Raw genomic sequence first — 15,052 nt, 5'->3', positions numbered from 1 at the left:
TAAGCTATGTATCAACAATCTTGTTTATGAGATGCCTGATGTTATTGTTAATATGAATGGATTGTCTTTCTCCACATGGAATGTGAACGGGTTGGTGCACCCCGTAAAAAGAAGGAAGGTTATTTCTTTTCTTAATTGTCAGAAATATGATATAGTGTTTCTTCAAGAAACAAATCTTTCCACAGGAAGCTAAAAATTTTGGGAAGATATGGGGTGGACATGTTTTCTTTAGTGCTGGCTCAAGTAAGAACAGGGGAGTATTACACTGATAAGTAAACACAATTCAAATGTCTCAAACAGATTAAAGATCAATTAGGAAGAGTCATTATTGTTTTAGCAAAAATTCAGGGGATATGGTTGATTTTGGCTAATATTTATAAATCTAACGCTGATTATTGTCTTTTTTTTATCAATTTTGAAGGGATGTTGCAAGCCGCTGGCACCCCTCCTGATAATATTGGGAGGAGACTTTAATCTTTTGATGGAATCAGTGCTTGATCATAGGCTCCAGGGCCAGATGGATTTGCTGCAGAATATTTTAGATCTTATGCTGCAAAACTGGCTCCACATTTGCTAGAAGTTTATATGGAATCATTAAAGAATGGAAAGCTTCCACCAACCATGACAAGCCTGGATCAGTCTGATTCATAAAAAGAACAAAAATCCAAGGGAGGGTAAGAGTTGCCATCCAATTTCCCTGATCCATTTAGACATAAAAATATTGTCAAAAATTATGGCTAACCAATTAATTAAAGTTATGACATCTTTTATACATATAGATCAGGTGGTGTTTATTCGGGGCTGCAGCTCTTCTGATAACATTAGGCATCTCATCAATATAATTTGGTCAGTGGTGAATGATCAGACACCGGTCACTGCATCTCACTTGATGCCAAAAAAGGCATTTGATTTTGTAGAATGGCATTATCTTTTTAAGATTTGGAAATATATGGGTTCGGAAATACTTACAATATAGACACCCGGTAGCGGCGGTACAAACAAATGGATTAATTTCAGATTATTTTACGTCAGGGTTGCCTTCTTTCCCCATTATTGTTCTGTCTTGCCCTGGAACCATTGGCAGAAAGGAAGATCATTTCCCAGGGGTGGTGGTGGGAGGTATGGCACATAAGCTTCTGCTTTACGCAGATTATATTTTTATTCGTCTCTGACCCCACTAGATATTTGCCTTGCCTCCACAGAATTATTCATTCATTTTCTAAGTTCTCACGATACAGAGTTAATTAAGATTTTTTTTTAATTATGTATTCAGTCTCAGACATTTGGCTCATTGGTTGCTTCCACCTGAGAGAGCCCCTCCCTGGTTTTGTATTGAACAGGAATTTCTTGCCCCTATTTTGCCATTGCAAATCTTTTCAGTTAAACTAACTGGAGAAGTCACACCCCGTTATCTCGCATTTGCACGCGGTATAGACAAAAGTGTCCAGAGTGTTTAATTCGGACATTTATTTAAATGTTGTCTTGAGCATATGGCTGAACCCAAAATTATGTATAAATAAGTCCCCTTTCTGCTGGTCAGAGTGGATTGTAAGGGAGGTTAATATGCTCGGTGACCTATATGAGAGTGGAGTGTTGAGCTCTTTTGAAAATATGGCTCAACATTTCAGGATTCCCAGATCTCAATTCTTTAGGTATTTACAGCTGTGCCACCTGCTCTGTACTATTTTTGGGATGTGCATACATCCCCCTAAAGCGGCAGATACTCTAGAAGTGGTGATTACTGCTTTTGGAAAAGATCATGAGGCATCAGTGTATTACTCCCTGTTAATTGAGAGTCTAAGGGACGGATCTTCAATTTCTGTCAAGAGATTATTGGAGAAAGATTTAAACTTGGTATCGGAGGAAGGAGAGTGGGCTAGGATTCTAAATAACATCAAGTCTACATCTAGAGATTCAAGGGGGAGGGGTTTAATGTATATAATTGTTTCCGTATTTTATGTTGTGTTTGTCTGTCTTGTGGATGGAATCAATAAAAATGAAAGTTAATAACAAAAAAAGCCATGGGTTGATTTTTTTATTTTTTTATTTATTTGAATGTAACGGTTTTTGATAAAACAGAGACTGCCAAATCTTCTGCAAGTCAAAACAGAAAAAGATACATTATATATACTGTATTTTTGGTAACAGTTTACAATATGTCACAATATTTTGCGTGAGTGTGTGTGTGTGTGTGTGTGCCCCTCAGTTTCAGTTGTTCCGGGTCAGTTCTTGTCCTGGTTACCCTTCAAGGCTGTAGTGTGTTACTTTATCTTCTGAGTTATAACCTTCCTTGTTGTATTATCTTCATTTGTTTATTATTAAAAGAATCCTGCATTTAGATCCACCCTCTCTTGTCCCGTTTATTTAATAAAATAAATTACTTTAGCAAGCTGTGATATTCAATACGCAATTTTTCACACCAAAACTGTTGTTGTTTATTTTGTACATTTTTAATAAAAAAAAAATATATATATATATATATATAGTTGTTTATTTGGTGTAAACAAGCATTACAATTCAGCTACACTGGGTCTTTAAGGGTGGCTGTTAAGCTGGATTTGAGCTCATTTTTGGTCTTGTCACAGAGCTGGCAACACATTTGTTTATTATGAGTGTTTTGTGTGTGTCTGGTTCACCTGATGGACTCCAGACAGGAATCTTCTCCAGAGGAATGAAGTCCTTGTACATTTTCCTCCTATTCTCCTTATCCATGGAGCAAAGCTGATCTGCCAAAACAAATATACAAACCAAAACATTAAATAGACAGAAGATGTGAACACTATCCATACAAGCTTTTATCGTCACATTTAATTATGCCAAAAAAAATTCTGCCTAAAAGGGATAATTCGCAAAAAAATGCAAATTCTCTCAACATTTACTCACCCTCATGCCATTCCAGATGTGTATGACTTTCTTTCTTCTGCAGAACACAAAGATTTTTAGAAAAATATTTCAGCTCTGTAGGTCCTTACAATGTAAGTGAATGGTGACCAGAACTTTGAAGCTCCAAAAAGCAACATAAAAGTAATCCATAAGACTCCAGTGGTTTAATCAATGTCTTCTGAAGTAATAAGATAGGTGTGAGTGAAAAACGATCAATATTTAAGTCCTTTTTTTACTATAAAGGTCCAGATATACATACCTGAATTGAATGGGTATGACATAATTTAGAACAAAATCTGGCCAAAAAGAAGATGTTTTTGAATTCGTTCCTTTGCATTTGTTAGTATTTTGTGATTTGTTACAGCTCAACTGGGAAACATTTTAGGAAAACTTCTAACCGGCTTCAAAACACCTTCTAGCTGCCATTGTTCCAAGTCATGGTAGGTGTGACCTGGAGCTCCACCTTCTACTTTGCTTAAGTTTTTCAGTCAGTTTTCAACATGGACACTCTGCAAGGCCATGTCATTGTTTAATTAGTCATCAAAATGAATCAAATCTACTCAAATACTCTCAAGTGCTCATTCATTCATGTGCCATCTGCAGTGAAATTAATTCACACATCTGTAAGATATGCCTATCATCATTCTTTTATCTGTATTATGAACATTAACACTCTTTATAAAACTATCTTTGCAGTAGTATCAGTGTCATCATAAATTACAATAACAGAGTTTAATCGGTGCATATTATGGCTGTGTATAGCATGTAAGAGTCATAAATTCAGAATCTAAAATAAAAAATGTCATACTGCATATACACTCACCTAAAGGATTATTAGGAACACCTGTTCAATTTCTCATTAATGCAATTATCTAATCAACCAATCACATGGCAGTTGCTTCAATGCATTTAGGGGTGTGGTCCTGGTCAAGACAATCTCCTGAACTCCAAACTGAATGTCAGAATGGGAAAGAAAGGTGATTTAAGCAATTTTGAGCGTGGCATGGTTGTTGGTGCCAGAAGGGCCGGTCTGAGTATTTCCCAATCTGCTCAGTTACTGGGATTTTCACGCACAACCATTTCTAGGGTTTACAAAGAATGGTGTGAAAAGGGAAAAACATCCAGTATGCGGCAGTCCTGTGGGCGAAAATGCCTTGTTGATGCTAGAGGTCAGAGGAGAATGGGCCGACTGATTCAAGCTGATAGAAGAGCAACTTTGCCTGAAATAACCACTCGTTACAACCGAGGTATGCAGCAAAGCATTTGTGAAGCCATAACACGCACAACCTTGAGGCGGATGGGCTACAACAGCAGAAGACTGTTGAGACATTCAGATGGTAGAGTCAGAATTTGGCGTAAACAGAATGAGAACATGGATCCATCATGCCTTGTTACCACTGTGCAGGCTGGTGGTGGTGGTGTAATGGTGTGAAGGATGTTTTCTTGGCACACTTTAGGCCCCTTAGTGCCAATTGGGCATCGTTTAAAAGTCACGGCCTACCTGAGCATTGTTTCTGACCATGTCCATCCCTTTATGGCCACCATGTACCCATCCTCTGATGGCTACTTCCAGCAGGATAATGCACCATGTCACAAAGCTCAAATCATTTCAAATTGGTTTCTTGAACATGACAATGAGTTCACTGTACTAAAATGGCCCCCACAGTCACCAGATCTTAACCCAATAGAGCATCTTTGGGATGTGGTGGAACGGGAGCTTTGTGCCCTGGATGTGCATCCCACAAATCTCCATCAACTGCAAGATGCTATCCTATCAATATGGGCCAACATTTCTAAAGAATGCTTTCAGCACCTTGTTGAATCAATGCCACGTAGAATTAAGGCAGTTCTGAAGGCGAAAGGGGGTCAAACACAGTATTAGTATGGTGTTCCTAATAATCCTTTAGGTGAGTGTATATATTACTTTAAATCATCATCAAGAGGTTAAAAAGGTTTATTTTACTCATGTGAATTTTACTCATAGAATGAGGCATGAAGTCATTTATAACACATTTTAATGTCACATTAGTTAAGGTTTTACATATAAAAACCATCCTCATATTTAAATATTCTTCTAAACGCCTCCAACATCCAGGGAGGGATTATGACTTGCAAAGGCCCTGGGACCAATTATCTCCAAGGGTTGTTTACACCCAAAAGGGTTTTCGAGCAGGGGGATCACAAAACTACATTGCGCTACCTTAAAGCCTAGGGCCCCGCCAGGCAATAAAGGGCCCCATTTGCCCAGTCGGTAATCCGTCCCTGCAAACAGCAGTATGGCAGGTGTCTGAATGTTCGCAAACAGTATATTGTTGCTCAGCTGTTAATACATTCGAAGAATGAAGAAGAACTTCTTCGGAAGTATATTGGGGCCTTAAATCTCCACTTTCACTTTCGCATTCTGAAAGTGGAGATTTATAGTAAAAAAGGATTGAGATATTGATCTGTTTCTCACCTTAAGTGATTGTGTTGCTTCAGAAGACATATTAAACCACTGCAGTCGAATGGATTACTTTTATGCTGCATTATATCCTTTTTGGAGCTTCAAAGTTCTAATCACCATTCACTTGCATTGTATGGACCGACAAAGTGGAAATATTCTTCTAAAAATCACCACCAGAAGAAAAAAAGTCATACACATCAGGGATTGCATGAGGGTGAGTAAATGATGAGAGAATTTAAATTTTTGGGTGAACTATCTCTTTAAAGCAAAAGGGGGACATACAACTATATACTAAGAAATTCTTACAAAGTGACAAACTGTTAATTTGATTTATTTACCAATTCAACGTCATACTCAATAGTGTTAAAATTATAATGTAAAATGTGTTAAATTAGAAAAACAAACACTTCCAAAAGTTGACTCTTGGACCCAACTGTTTGATTAAGATACGTATACAGTATGAAAATTACATTTTAATTAATTATGTGTCTCGGAGCGGTGTGTTGGGAGTCTGACATCAGTGTACTGTCTAGTGAGAGACTCACGCTTTGCCTCTTTCCAGTCAGTGTTGTGTGAGCGCAGGTCTGGCAGAGCACTCATGGCGTACAGTGTGCCCGTGTGCAGAGTCGCGATGACCGCAGCTGACAGCCCCACCGCGCCGAGGGCAACTCTGATGGAGTTAAACGGCCATCCACTCGGGCTGCGAAGTGACCTTGAGGTTGTCGAAACAAGGTGGTTCTCCCACCTCTGTGCTTTAGGAAAGGCCCTCTGGGAATGCAATACCCTTTTACCCTCGCTACAGAGTACATGAAACGAGCGCTCGGTTAAGCGATGTGCACATTTGCTGACGGAATTTAGATGACTCGAAAATCTATTTTCAACGCTGGATATCAGTCCAACGCTATATGAGAGTGAAACACGAGTGGCAGGTTTTGACATCTGAATCGCCATAACAAGCATGCTCCGTCCTGACAGCTGTTAAATGTAACTTTTAAGCCCACACGGAAGCAGTCTGCACATTGATTTTTCCCTGGTTTCGATTTAGAGTGAATTAACAAACGGCGCCAAGTTTATAACGCGATAGTGCTGAAATCGAAACTAAATTGTCTGCAACAGTAAACGCAATTGGGGCTAGCCTATACCAAATATGTAGGGTTCCATGAGCGTTTATGCTATTTTGACTGTCCCGGATCACACGATTCGTCCTTTACTGTCATTTGGCGGGAATAACATATACTTCGGTTATTTTCTCTTTGGGCAATCATATATTTTTATAAAATGTATGTGAATAAAATGTAATTAAAGGTGCACTTAGCAATTTTATCCTAATTTTAAAAGTTTTACTTCTAAAGAAATTAATAACATTTTCAAACACATACAATCACAAGCACTCACATTAAAATGAAGACTCCAGACATATCTGTCACTTTATAAAAGTTGTTTTATTCTACAGGGAGAGGGTCTCCTCATGGGGGCTGCCATGTTATGATCACATGACCAGCTGAACACTACTGGCTTAATCTTATTAACAACCCTGTTATTGGACTCTTTCACTAAGGAGTTAAAATAATCCTCGCTGACTATAAATCATTAATTTCTACAATGGAATCACTAACTAAAAAAAAAACCTGTTGTATTTGAATACTGCATCCATGCCCCTAGGTGTCAGTGTAAATCCAAGAAGGAATTTATAAAAAATCACTGAGTGCACTTTTAAAGTGAACATTTTAGGTGCTGTAAGTGGTCGCCACCATGGTTATACATTTTAACTGCCTTTTCACTTAACTGCTGTGTAAATGTAGTACAGTGTTAAATTGTACTACAATTTGTGACAGATTAGTATTATTTATTTAATTAGATGTATTGCAAATAGTTTCTCAATTAATACATTCAAAAATTATTCCTGTCAAAAGTAAGTAAAAAGTAATTTACAATTTGTTCAATTAATTCCAAAGTAAATGTAGTTTACTTAAATACTTAAATGTATTGTTTAAAAATTACATTTTTAAAGTTTGTGATCCTCAAAAATTTTAAATACTGCACAGGTATTCTGAATTCATAATATGTGCACTTTACATATTAGTACTCAATTAAATTTGATGGAAATGTTTTTTACCATTGAAATGCATAATTCTTAAAAATGGTCTGAAATATTTGTTTATTATTATTTAATTATTTATTTATTTATTTTTAGTGTATGAGGTCCTATGAACTGCATTAGAGTTAATTTAACAATAATTTTCAAGGTGGGAAAGCTGTGTAAAACAGTTTTAAATGGACTATTGTATGTCACACTGAAGGACACTGATCAGGTCACTGCTTAAAATGTCATGTCAGCTACCCTTTATGTTTTTGCATATCCAAATTGAGCATTCTAAAGAAATCTCTTTCTTCCATACATTTTTAACTGATGACCTTTAAAGAAAGAAATCATATGAGTTGCTAGACCTTTCATTATAAGCAAAAGAACAACACTTATTTGCAAGACTCATTTGGCTCTGTGGCACTTCTATCCCACGGAAGTTGAGAAAAGAGGAACACCCTTTTGTGTGTGTGTGTGTGTGTGTGTGTGTGTGTGTGAGTGTGTATTTATCACTTTGTGGGGACCAAATGTCCCCATAAGGATAGTAAAACCCGAAATTTTTGACCTTGTGGGGACATTTTGTCGGTCCCCATGAGGAAAACAGCTTATAAATCATACTAAATTATGTTTTTTGAAAATGTAAAAATGCAGAAAGTTTTCTGTGAGGGTTAGGTTTAGGGGTAGGGTTAGGTTTAGGGGATAGAATATAAAGTTTGTACAGTATAAAAACCATTATGTCTATGGAAAGTCCCCATAAAACATGGAAACACAACATGTGTGTGTGTGTGTGTACCTAATAAAGAGCTATATCACATTATAACTGACAACAAAGGAGGGAGACACTAACAACAAAGACAGAAAAGGTTAGAAAAATTGTATTTTAAATATTTATAATAATTAATTTACTTTAAATAGACCATCAACGATTTTACCTATTAGAAATTCTTTATTTATGTTGTTCATCCTAAAGTGAACATTCTGTTATCATTTACTTACACGCATGTTGTCTAAAACCTTTCTTCTGTGGAGCATAAAATGTGATGTTAGACAGAATGTTAGCCTCAGTCACTATTTACTTTCATTGCATTTTTTCCCATACAATTAAAATACTGTAAATAGTGACTGAGGTTAACATTGTGCCTTACATCTTCATGTGTATTCCACAACAGAAAAAAAAATAATTAGGATGAGTAAATGATGACAGAATTTTCATTTTAGGGTGAACTATTTATTTATAGCACACACCTGAGGAGCCGAGAATGAGGTTAGATCATAACAGTGGCTCGGTTCAGCATTGTGGCTGGGAAGACATAACGTCTTGTTTCCTCCATCAGGGAATGGAGGTTACAATAGTAACCTAGACGTTCCCCATCTGTCACTTACTTCGATGTTGTGTCGAAGAAGCTACACTAGGGGTCCATATTTAATCATACCATGCGCTGAACCGTGTATGTGCGCTGCTGATGCAGGTGCGGGCAGGCAGTTGCATGCCAAAGCGACAGGGCACGTAACTTTACCCAACGCCCAATAAAATCATCATAAACCTTTTAGGTTCCCGGCACCCTGAAGGGGGAAACAAGGCGACATTCCAAGCATGGGAGTAGGCCGCGCCAGCCGCACCATTTCTCCCTCTATGTTTCTCCCATAGTTTCAAATTGGGGGGGGCCATCTTAACGCTATCACATGCATCGGGGAAGGCATTCTTTTCCAACTCCTATTCTTTCAGGGGGAAAAGACCCCACCACCTGCCCAGGCTGGGGGGAGGTAAAGAGTGGCAGAATACATCACATGGATTTTCAGGCCACATGTGGAAATGGCGCGGTGGTAGATCCTGCGAGGGAGGAGTTGCTACAAACACTGCGACCGGGGGGTAGCAGGGACTGCCCAAAGGAAAATACACACAGGGGGATTAATCCACACAGGCGCTTTGCCAGGGAGTTGCTGTCGCTAGGAGCGTGAGATCCAAGAACCAAGTCCGAGTGGGCCAGAAGAGGGCCACCAGAATGACTTGTTCCTCGTCCTCCCTGACCTTGCACAGCACCCGTGCAAGAAGGCTCACTGGGGGAAATGTGTACTTGCACAGCCCCCGGGGCCAGCTGTGTGCCAGTGTGTCTGTCCCGAGGGGAGCTTCCGTTAAGGAGTACCAGTGCGGGCAGTGGGAGGTCTCCTGAGAAGGGAACAGGTCTATCTGTGATTTGCTGAACTGTTCCCAAACCAGCTGGACCACCTGGGGTTGGAGCCTCCACTCTCCGCTGAGCGTACCTTGTCGCGACAGCACATCCGCTGCCTTGTTGAGGTTGCCCAGGATGTGAGTGGTGCGCAGCGACCTGAGTCACTGCTGGCTCCAAAGGAGGAGATGGCGGGCGAGCTGTGGCCTATGACGAGAGCGCACACCGCCATGGCGATTTATGTACGCTGCCGTCACGGTGCTGTGTGAGCAACGTGCTAGCCTCGAATTAGTGGGAGAAACCTCCGCAGGGAAAGGAATACAGCCAGCAACTCTATGAAGTTGATGTGCCAACGCAGCTGGGGTCCTTTCCAGGAGCCAGCGGCTGCGTGCCCATTGCATACGATGACCGAACCCTGTTTGGAGGCGTCTGTGGTGACCAGAATGCGCCGGGACACCTGCTGTTTCTTCACTGCTGAGAACTGCTGGGCAAAGTCATCAACAGTGTCACCGAGCTAGGAGACTAGGGCATTGAGAAAGCGTGCTTTGTCTAATTCCCGTATCTCGACCATGTCCAGCCATAGATGACGCTCACGGCGGTTTGGGCAAGAATAGCGGACATCTGCGCATCAGGCTCAGACTGAATAAGCAGACCCGAAGGTGGCAGCCCAGTGGAGCCATCAGAATCAAACGCCGCTGTGACGCTCTCCAATGCAGCGGCGAAATCATCATCCAGCTCGCATCCACCTCGAGCCCCAACGGAAGCAAAAGATCGTGCTGGGGGACGGGTGGTTCGTGGTGACTTACCCAGCAAAACCGAGCTCGCTGTATGCCCTAAATCGCCTTCATCATCAGCCGTGCTGGCCCCAATCCCGTAGGAAGGAGGTACATTGCGGGGGCGGCTGAAGTGGCTTTCTCACGTTAGAATGAAAGCCACAACCACAACGTTGCCATGGCCATGTTCTTGCACTGAGAACATGAATCATTCATAAAAAGCTGCCTGCGTGTGATCGCAGCCCAGGCACTCGAGGCAGCTCTTGTCAGAAGTGGAGAGAAATTCGACCGCACCAGGAACTAAAGCAGCTCAACTGTCAGAAGTGGAGAGAAATTCGACCGCACCAGGAACTAAAAAGGGGCGGAAAGGCATCTTAAAAAAGACGCGTCCTGAAAAGGACATTCAACGGCAGCTGTATATTGCTCTTTTAAAGAAAATAAACTTTTATAATAACATTTTTAGGGAAAATATTCTCTTTTATAAGCGCTGTCGAAGCGCCCAGGGACAAAGCTGCGCTGTTGTGCAGAGAAGGAGAAAGCCGCTGATATGCGGCTTATATCCAACAGCATACGCTCTGTAGAGATGAATGGAACAGTCAGTGAATACAGCTGATCACACAACCGCTCGACTCCGAAGGAAAAATCTGAATGGACAGACGCATTTCCTTCCCTTTATACCCGTATGTCCAGGGGCGGGACATGCAAATTCTGTCTGCCAATTTCTCATTGGCCTTTTCTCAAGTTCAGAGATGCGCAAGGCTCTCAAGAGAGACCCCTAGTGTCGCTTCTTCGACACAACATCGAAGTGACAGACAGGGAACTTTGATACTTTGTTACATTGATAGATGGATGGATGGATGATGAATAGATGGATGATAGATAATGGATGGATGATGTATGGATGGATGGATGGATGGATGTATGAATGGATGGATGGATTGATGATGGATGGATGATGAATACATGGATGGATTAATGGATGATGGAAGGATGGCATGGATGGATAATATGGGTGGATGGATGGATGTTGAATAGATCATCTCTCTCTCTCTCTCTCTCTCTCTCGCTCTCTCTTTGCCTCACTTTCTCTTTCAGTACCACATAGGACAACTGTCCTTGTCTCATGACATGGCCTCTTCCTGTCAGGGGATGGATGATTTAGAGTCTACCCTAAAATCTCTAGAGGTCAAGATGGTGGGAGAGAGCAACAGCACAGACTTGCTGGTGAGAGACTGTCAGTCAATCTGTTACACTAGAACATCATGGTTCCAGTTTAAGAGATAGTTCACCCAAACATGAAAATTCTCTTATCATTTACTCACCCTCATGCCATATCAGATGAAAATAATTTAATTTCTTCTGCTGAACTCAAACAAAGTTTTTTAGAAGAATATCTCAGCTCAGTAGAACCATAAAATGCAAGTGAATTGTGACCAAAACTTTGTAGTTCCAAAAAGCATATAAAGACATTATTAAGTAATCCATATGACTCCAGTAGTTTGATTAATATCTTTAGAAGCAATATGATACATGTGGGTGAGAAATAGAAGTCATTTTTAATGTAAATTTCTACTTTCACATTTGGACATACTGTATACGGTAAAAAAAAAGGACTTAATGTTGATCTGGTTCTCACCCACACCTATCACAGTCATATGTAGTACTTTTATGCTGACTTGATGTGCTTTTTGGATCATTCACTTGCATTGTATGGACCAACAGAGCTGAAATATTCTTCTAAAAATCTTCATTTGTTTTCATCTGAAGAAAGAAAGTCATACACATCTGGAATGGCATGAGTGTGAGTGAATGATTTGTAATTTTGGGGTGAACTATCCCTTTAATTCCAATTAATAAACTGAACAGAAACAGGGTGTAATCTAAAGACTCAACTCCACAGATGTAGAGACAGACAAACTTTTACTCTAATGTCATTGACATTCCACAGGAAAACATGACTGCTCCAGAGCTGAATGACTATTTGAAAATATTTCGGTTAGGCCCTTTTTGGTTGAATCATACTCTTAGTCCTAAGAAGATATTTGTCTCATATCTAATTTTTCCCCCTCTAGGCCTAGGAAACTGACTCAAGCAATACTGGTGCAACTTTCAGGACACATAAATCTCCTATTATAAGAGTAAAGAAGAACGACTTGGAGAGCCCATACGACAACTAAACATGAAAGGTGAATCTTACTGCCTTACTCACTGTCTAATGTCAGAGACATTTTATTTATTTTAATTTGTAATTAATTTTATAAACAGTTTTTATTTTATTTTATATATAATTTGTATTATAATTAAAACAAAATCGTGAATGTATTAATTTAATTCACAATATTTAATATTTAATATATATTTATTGTTTTATACTTACTATCTTATTATATTGCTTATTATATACTTTATAATTCTCTCTAATAGCCACATTTCACCCTAATGTTGCACTCTCACTGAATGAGAGATAATGATAAAGGTGACAAATGCAGGATTGTTAGTCAGTTTGAGCTTAATACTCTCTAGGCTGTGAGGTGGCCCCTGATGTAAATATAGCAGGCCAGAAGTTCTGTATCAAACTACTAATTCCTGCACCAGAAGGTGCTACCTACGATGTAAAAATGTGAGTGACTCTACATAGCTTTCAGTTGCCATGTTGTACAATTATGTAAGGAATAATGACCATCCAGAGACCTATGAAATAAGTGGAAATAATTACTAGTCTGAACACCTGAAAGATTTAAAAATGCATTTAATTTGATTCCCACCATCCTAACCTTTTAAGGAGAATACAACACTCTCAGTGGCTGCCTGTAAACTGGCCTCCAAAGGAGTGACGCTGTTGGACATCCAGAGAACATCCAGACCTTCCTCTCCTTGCAGCGGTCCAATGCGTCAGCTCCAGCCGCACAAACAGATGACAGTATCAACCCACACAGCCTTGTCTCGCCAAGATACCATAAGAAATATAAGCCCAAACAGGTACAGAGACCATGGAAGTTGACTTTGTGGTTACCAGTCAGTTACCGTATCCCAGTTTCATTTTGGCTCAGTACTCAAATGTTTGTTTCACTTCATTGTACTCCTTGAATTTCAATGTGATTAATACTGAATGTGTCACATTATAGGTTTTCTGCAAGCTTTTAAAATAATTACTACAACCTTACCTCTTCTCCTTATTTTCAGTTAACCCCTCGTATCCTGGAGGCCTATCAGAATGTTGCCCAGCTCTCCTTGACATCTGCCATCTTAAAGTTTCTGCAGATCTGGCAAGCTTTTCCTGACTTAGGAATTTCCTACTTCATGGTCAGGTGAATGGACTGTAGATTGTATAAGAAAAACACGGTCAGCTCATGATCACGTGCCTTCTTTATGTACATAATATTTCACTTTTATTCAATGCAAATGATGAATATGGAGATGCCATTACAGGATAGACCTACTGTGCATTGTTTTGATACATTCATGATGCTCTGTTGTGTGAGGAAAAATAAATGTTTTCATTATAAAAGTCGGCTAAGGGGATCCAGTTTATTTCTATACTCCATATCTTTTCTCAGGTTCAAAGGAATTTGTAAGAATGAAGTTCTGGGCATTGCTAACAACCGATTGATCCGTATAGATCTTGGAGTCAGAGATGTGGTAAAGATATGGCGCTACAATAACATGAGACAGTGGAATGTTAATTGGGACATACGACAGGTAGGATTCAATAAATCCCTTGATCAATTGACATTTAATAAAATAACCTTCCTTCTTGCCCTTTATTGTCTAAGGTCCAAAAGTCTGTGACCACATTTCAAATCTGGGATTGTTTTCAATTGTTTTGCCATTTAAACCTGGAAAGAGGAAAGAAACCTAAAATAGTTTTAGTATTTTTAAAATTTAATACCAAATTAAAGTTATCGACAGTTTTCCTGACCAACCAGCGGATTTCACCATGATTATTCAAATTGCTGCTGGACTGTTTTCTGGTTCTGGTCATTAGAAGTAATGTAAAGGCTATCAATGTGGGTATTCCAGATGGAAAAAACAACTGATTTAAGTGTTCATTGTAGTAAATATGAGTTCTGGCTCAACTTGTGCAGTTGTTGGCTGTCATAGCAACTCAAATCTTTTTAAGATATTAAAGGAATAGTTCAACTGAAAAATGAAAATTCCTCATTTACTCATCCTCAAGCCATCCAAGATGATTTTCTTTCTTCTGCAGAACACAAATGAAGAGTCTTAGAAAAATATCTCAGCTCTGTAGGTCCATAAAATACAATTGAATGGTGAGCAAACATTTGAGCTCCAAAAAGAACATAATGGCAGCATAAAATTAATCCATACGACTCCAGTGGATTAATCAATGTCTCCAGAAGCAATTCATTCAGTTTTGGGTGAGAACAGACAAAAATATAACTAATTTGACATCTGCAGTCTCCTTGGTGATCATGATTACAAGCACAATTATACTTCCGTGTGCCTCATGCATGTGCAGAGCGCTGGATGGGGCTGTAGGAAGTGTAATCAAGCTTGTAATCATGATCGCCAAGGAGACTGCAGATGTCAAGATTTATAGTGAAAAAGCAGTTACATTTTGTTCTGTTCTCACCCAAAACCAATTGGATATCTTCACTTGTATTGTCTGGACAAATTTTTAGACATTTTTCTAAAAATCTTTTGTTGAGTTGTGACATTGACCATTAACAACATCGAACAA

At 39.4% G+C, this 15,052-nt stretch overlaps 1 protein-coding gene across 2 annotated transcripts in view; it reads right to left on the bottom strand.

The window, feature by feature from the left end:
• The window catches only part of LOC127659926 (ADP-ribose glycohydrolase MACROD1-like), a 112,355-nt gene extending 105,932 nt beyond the window's left edge, over positions 1-6,423 (bottom strand). For both annotated transcript variants that reach the window (XM_052149920.1, XM_052149918.1), the window contains exons 1-2: positions 5,872-6,423; positions 2,637-2,726 (exon numbers count right to left, since the gene is read on the bottom strand). In XM_052149920.1, the coding sequence (XP_052005880.1) occupies positions 2,637-2,726; positions 5,872-6,286 (505 nt within the window). In that variant the 5' untranslated portion in view covers positions 6,287-6,423. The remainder of the gene's footprint in view (positions 1-2,636; positions 2,727-5,871) is intronic.
• Between the last annotated feature and the right edge of the window lie 8,629 nt (positions 6,424-15,052).

Source organism: Xyrauchen texanus, chromosome 19, assembly GCF_025860055.1.
Source record: "Xyrauchen texanus isolate HMW12.3.18 chromosome 19, RBS_HiC_50CHRs, whole genome shotgun sequence".
Classification (NCBI taxonomy): Eukaryota; Metazoa; Chordata; class Actinopteri; order Cypriniformes; family Catostomidae; genus Xyrauchen; species Xyrauchen texanus.
This window is presented reverse-complemented; position numbering and strand designations above follow the sequence as displayed.